General features: G+C 38.7%; 1 protein-coding gene across 1 annotated transcript; it reads right to left on the reverse strand.

Annotated features, from left to right (window-relative positions):
- Positions 1 to 4,063: 4,063 nt before the first annotated feature.
- Positions 4,064 to 4,901, reverse strand: LOC138898923 (zinc finger BED domain-containing protein DAYSLEEPER-like). Its single transcript, XM_070185032.1, has 3 exons — positions 4,610 to 4,901; positions 4,201 to 4,518; positions 4,064 to 4,101 (listed from the first exon to the last, which is right to left on the reverse strand). The coding sequence occupies exons 1-3, from the start codon at positions 4,899 to 4,901 to the stop codon at positions 4,064 to 4,066; spliced, it is 648 nt and encodes a 215-aa protein (XP_070041133.1).
- Positions 4,902 to 6,130: the final 1,229 nt, after the last annotated feature.

Raw genomic sequence — 6,130 nt, forward strand, 5'->3', positions numbered from 1 at the left:
CACCACTGAACTCTCCAGAATATAAAATATTCTTATCACTTGTCGCCTGCTCTCGGCTTCGCTGACGAACACCTTCGATCCTCCGATCTATCTCCATAACTAGCCCATAAGAAGTCCCCATCTCAACCTCTCGGGCCATGGTGGCCTGGATACCAGAGCAAAAACCGGCAACAAACCTGCTAGACGACATCGGTAGGAAGTATCATAAGTGCATGGCGAGACAACTTAGAGAACCTCGCCTCATAGTCGGTCACTAGCATCTGGCGCTACTAGAGCTGCTCGAACTGAAATCGCAACTCTTCCCTCCGAGAGGGTGGAATGTATTTGTCTAAGAAGAAGCATTTGAACTGATCCCAAGTCATGGGAGGAGAACCTGCTGGTCTGCCGAGAAGATAAGACTGCCACCATCTACGAGTCCTGCCCTCCAGCTGAAAGGTGGTAAAATCCACCCCGTGGGACTCCAATATTTTCATGTTGTGCAGTCTATCCCTGCACTGATCAATAAAGTCCTGGCGGTCCTCATGCCTCTCACCCCCAAAGACAGGAGGATGAAGCCTGCTTCATCTGTCCAATAATTTTTGCGGATCGCCGGCCGTAGCAAATCTGGGCTCAGGTATGGCTGGTGCAACTGGATGAGCTCCGCCCATGGGTAGTTCACCCGGGGTTTTATATACAGTACATGCATGCCCTGGAGCCTGAGCGGTAGGGGTCTGTGCTCCCCCTCCTGGCTGAAATGTTGCTGGGTCCGCTGGAAATAAACAAGCCTGAGTTATAGAATCCATGAACTATAGCATACTGCCCATGACCTCTTGGAATCTCGGTGCGGACATGAAATCTCCCGGGGCTGGCTCTGTTGCAGGCACCTCCCCTACTCATCAATAATAGGATCCTCTACTGGATCCACTGGTGGAGCAACTGGGGCAACTTTGGGACATCCTCGTTCCTTACCACGAGCTGGAGCCCTCCCTCGGCCTCTGCCTCGACCTCTAGCATCTGGGGAGCAGTTCCTCCACGATCAAGAACCTCCGCCGCACGTATTCTCACCATATGTGAGAGAATAAGAGAAAGATACTTAGCACAACATCAACTGCACGATAGGAGATGAAGAAAGAGTGGTTTTAACACCCTATAGCCTCTCGAAGATAAGTACGGACGTCTTCGCACCGATCCGCAAGACTCTATTAGGCATGCTCATAACTTATGAGACCTACGTGAAGCTAGTGCTCTAATACCAAGTTGTCACGATCAAATTTCTCCCATAGGCTGTGATGGCGCCCAAAGTCGCCGCTAGGCAAGCCAATAGTGAACTGGCCATGTGATTACTCTTTTAATAAGTTTCCAAATAATTAAATTTCATTTATTAAGAGATTAAGGAGTGAAAAATTTAATAAAATAAAACGAAGGCAACTGAGTGGGCAAATATAGTGACATAAGTACTCCAAAAACATAAAGTCTACTAGTATGTATGCCAAGACCTGGTGTCACAAGTGTATGAGCAACTAGTAGAATATACAAAACTCTAGCTACTGTCTGAAATAAAGTAAACAGAAAATAGATACAAAAGAGAGACTCTAGGTGCTACAGAACGGCTCAGGAAGCAGCTCACCACTAAGCCTCGGGGTAACGGGGGTTCACGCCAATATGACCGACAGATGCACCTACCTCATTTCCTGCACGATTAGTGCAGAAGTATAGCGTGAGTACATAAACAACATGTACCCAGTAAGTATCTAGTCTAACTTTGAAAAAGTAGTGACGAGGGGTTGACTTCGACACTTACTATGGGCTAACAATAAAATACAGAAATTCTAAATAAGCATGGGTTACATACACAATAATAAAAACTCAATAACAAGCAGTAAATACATAAATCTTTCACTAACCGTAAATTCCAGGTCAAATTCTGTCATTAATAATAACAACCTCTCGAATATCAAGTATAATTAGGTTCCGTGTATTATTACGCACGATTTAGGCCGAGGTCGTACGTCCCGATCCAGAAAAATATGTACACTGCCGAGGGTCGAGCGGCATGAACCATAGATGCATCTATTCTACTACCGAGGCGTTCGGCCCGCTCCACAAGAAGAAAGGATACTTTATGAACATCCGATTCAAAAAATATTACAAGGCTAATACACAAAGGAGCACAATTTCTATTAATGGTCATGTAACCCACCAAACCTCAAGTGAGTGAAATTCGGTCTTTTTCAATTCCTCTATCAAGTTCCAATATAAATTTGGCACTTTAATTACCAAGTAGGGTGCAAGAATTACAAATATTTCATGACTTGGGTCCTAAACTACCCGGACACAAGCATAATTAGTGGCTACGCACGAACTCTCGTCACCTCGTGCGTACGTAGCCCCCACAAGTAGAAGCAAACAGAAATTTAAAGCACCTATGGGGTAAATTCCCTTTTACAAGGTTAGGCAAGAGACTTACCTCGACTCAAAGATCACTTTCCGGCCACAAATTCACTCTAAAGATCCCACTTTGTGCCAAACAATGCACAACTAGCCAAATGTTATATAAAATAATCAATATACGCTCAAGAGTTAATACTTTAGCTATTAGAGTAATTACCCAACCCACATTGGAAGATTCTTAAAATTTACCCCCGGACCCACGTGCCCGTACTCCAAAAATATTCGAAGAAAATTGTTACCCATAACTTCACGAACTCAAATATATAATTTTCACTCAGTCCCATAACCATTTTGGTGGTTAAATTCCATTTTTATCAAAACCTAGGTTTTTCATCTAAACCCAAAATTCTTATAATTTTACATATTAAAATCTACCCATAATCTATGTATTTAGCTTACATTAGGTAGGAATTACTTACCTTCAAAGTGCTAGGCAAACATCCCTCTTCAAAGAGCTCTATATTCGACCAACAAGTGAGAGAAATAAAGAAATAAGCCTAAGTCTAGACTTAAATGCAAACCTTCTGCCCAGTAGGGCTACTTATCGGGCGGATCGGGCGGTTATATACTATTAACGGTTTGGCTTATCGGTTATCGGCTTTTAAATATATTAATTCGCTAGCCACCCGATAAGATATCGGGCGGATTGGTATCGGTTTAGCTATTATCGGGCGGTTTATCGGCCTAGTTCAATCTGTATTACAGAGGACTATTTTGGTCCTTCATGTTACATCCTATTAGTTGTTATACCAAAATTGACACCTCTAAACACTAGAGAAATCTGCTAGTGCCCACTGACGCTGCTTTCAGTTCACTACAAATATTGGAGCAATGGATGTAATTGCACATGACGCACATACCATTTTCATAAAGATCACATCAATACTAATTTAATATGTAAAGATCTAGATAAAAAATATCTAAAGGCAAAGATGTAAAGATATTTAATTTACACATGCTTAAATCATTATTTGCTAGTACGTGATTAATCCATACACAGAAATAACAAAGAGTACAAAACTTTATACACATATTTACACATGCTTATTAATCACTAATTTACTATCCATATATAGTAACCACTTGAAATATTAACTGTTTTATAATAATGATGAATAAAGATTCTATTAACACTTAACACTTCCTAAAATGGCAAATAGCCAATTACACCTGGCAAAATGAGTCCAGAATACAACTAGAGATAAAATGGAAATTTAGACATAAAATCTATAACAATTGGAGACATCCACAAAATACAACTGCTGCAGCTAACGCCTTACAGAGCTTCAATTTCTGCAGCTTCAAAGTTCAAACAACAACCTAAGAGTCTTTGGAATCACTCTGCAATGGTAGAACCATTTGCATTATTAATAGCATTCACGAAATAACAAATTGCTAACATCCAACAAACTAGCACTATATAACTCAGATGGTAGCAGGCTTGAAATATGACAGCTTGAGGGCACAAGACTTTACAAAATGAGATCAATGAGTTTGCAGATACATCTTAAAATTTGAGCTAATTAGTAGAATTATATAAACTGTTGATCTAAAAATTCATGTTTGTTGTTATTATATTAACATATTAATTAACATTGTATTACAATTCGAATTCTTACCGGATATATTAACACTACACGTCAATTATGGAAGGGTCTTTTCCATCGCTGGCTAAATTTGAAGAAAACAAATTAAAATAATGAGTCGTGTGATAAATATAAGCATATACACAATACTTATATACAACAAATATAGTAACAATATTATTACCTTGTTCAAGCTGCTCGATTTTATCAATATCTTCCTCAACACTAACAGGTTGTTTTAATTTTTCATTTCGAAGCCAATCTTGAAGACACACTAGAGCTTGCACCAATTTAGGAGTTAATGAACTCCTAAATGAATCAAGAAGATGCCCTCCCGTACTAAATGCACATTCGGATGCCACGCTTGAAACCGGAACTGCTAATACATCACGAGCCATCTCCGCAAGAACAGAAAATCTAGCTGAGTTCAATTTCCACCAGAGAAGAACATCAAATTCTTTAGTGTCATCCTCAGTTTCTTCACCAAAATATTTATCTAACTCTGTTTTAGTATCCACACCTCCACTCCCACTTTTTTTTTATATCTTGCATTAGTGATTCTAAAAGTCCTGTATTTTGGGTGCTTACTTGACTGTCAGAAAGCCCGGAAGTAGAAGTGTCCAATGAAGAACAATCTGAAGATGAAGCAAGCACGACACCTTTTGAGCTGGACTTCACATACTCACAAAATAATGAAGTCATGTATTTCTTCACTTCTACTTGTATAGTTGCCCCCGGATCTTCACCAAACATCTTTACAAGTGCATAACCAACTGATTCGAGCTTGTAACGTGGATCCAAAATACATGAGATGAAAATTATCTTGTTCATTTTCCCTGGATCATCCCAATACTTATTAAACTTTTCCTTCATCTTCTTTGCCATTTCACTTAAAACTGTATCTTCATTTGCTATCAATTGCTTCAAATAAACAGCAACCGCACAAATTTCAAGAAAATGAATATTCGATGTAACATAACGTGATCCAGATATTTTCAAAGTAAGAAGATAGAAGATTTCAAGAAACTTTGTAATTCTTTTTACATTCTCCCGATCACTACTCAAAAGTTCATGGAATTCCAACTTCAATATAAGAATGCTCAAGATAATGTCTTAGGCCAATTTTACTAGATGCATAATGTGAAAATGTACTTTCAAATTCAACAGCCCTACGCAACATCAAGTAGGTGAAATTCCACCTAGTTGGAACATCCAAGAACAAAGTTTTTTTACAATTGAGTTGTTCATCATCAAAACATTCTTGAAACCTCTTCAACATCGCAGGAGACTGCCTAACATATCTCACTGCATGCCTAACACGTTCAATAGACACTAATGATTCTTTTAAACCATCCTGGACCACAAGATTCATGATGTGAGTCATACATCTCATGTGAATGTGATTACTGTTCATCAAATTAGTTCCCATTTTTGTTAATTGCTTAGACAATTCTTTTACTATCACATCATTGGAGCTTGCATTATCAACTGTGACAGTGAAGATCTTATTTATCCCCCACTCACGTAAGCACCTACCAATACCATTTGCCATATCTTTGCCTTTATGACTAACAATAGGATAAAAATTAATTATTCTTTTATGCATATTCCATTCACTATCAATCCAATGGGCAGTGATACACATATAATTGATTCTTTGTATAGAATTCCAGGTATCAGTGGTAATACATACTCTTTGTTTCGTTTCTATAAAAGACCTCTTCAACTTTTGCTTTTCTTCATTAAAAAGATCAAAACAATCCCTAGTTACAGTACTACAGGAAGGAATCCAAAAATAAGGTTGCGCCACTTTCATAAAGTCTCTAAAACCTTCTTTCTCAACAAAGCTGAAAGGAAGCTCATCAACTATTACCATACGACATAACGCCTTCCTACACTCTTCTTGATCAAATTTCCAAGTAACAACAGCTACGTCACCCTGACTACCCCCGGAACAGATTGAAAACCTAAATTTGATTTTTTTTTATCAACAATAGCAGGGCGTTTAGGACATTTAAACATATGAGAAAGAAGTGTCGACGTACCGTCCTTGGTCTTAAAATAATACTCAATAAAGCAATAGTCACATTTTGCTTTTGTACTCCCTTCGGAAG

Source organism: Nicotiana tomentosiformis, chromosome 9 (assembly GCF_000390325.3).
Source record: "Nicotiana tomentosiformis chromosome 9, ASM39032v3, whole genome shotgun sequence".
NCBI classification, from domain to species: Eukaryota; Viridiplantae; Streptophyta; class Magnoliopsida; order Solanales; family Solanaceae; genus Nicotiana; species Nicotiana tomentosiformis.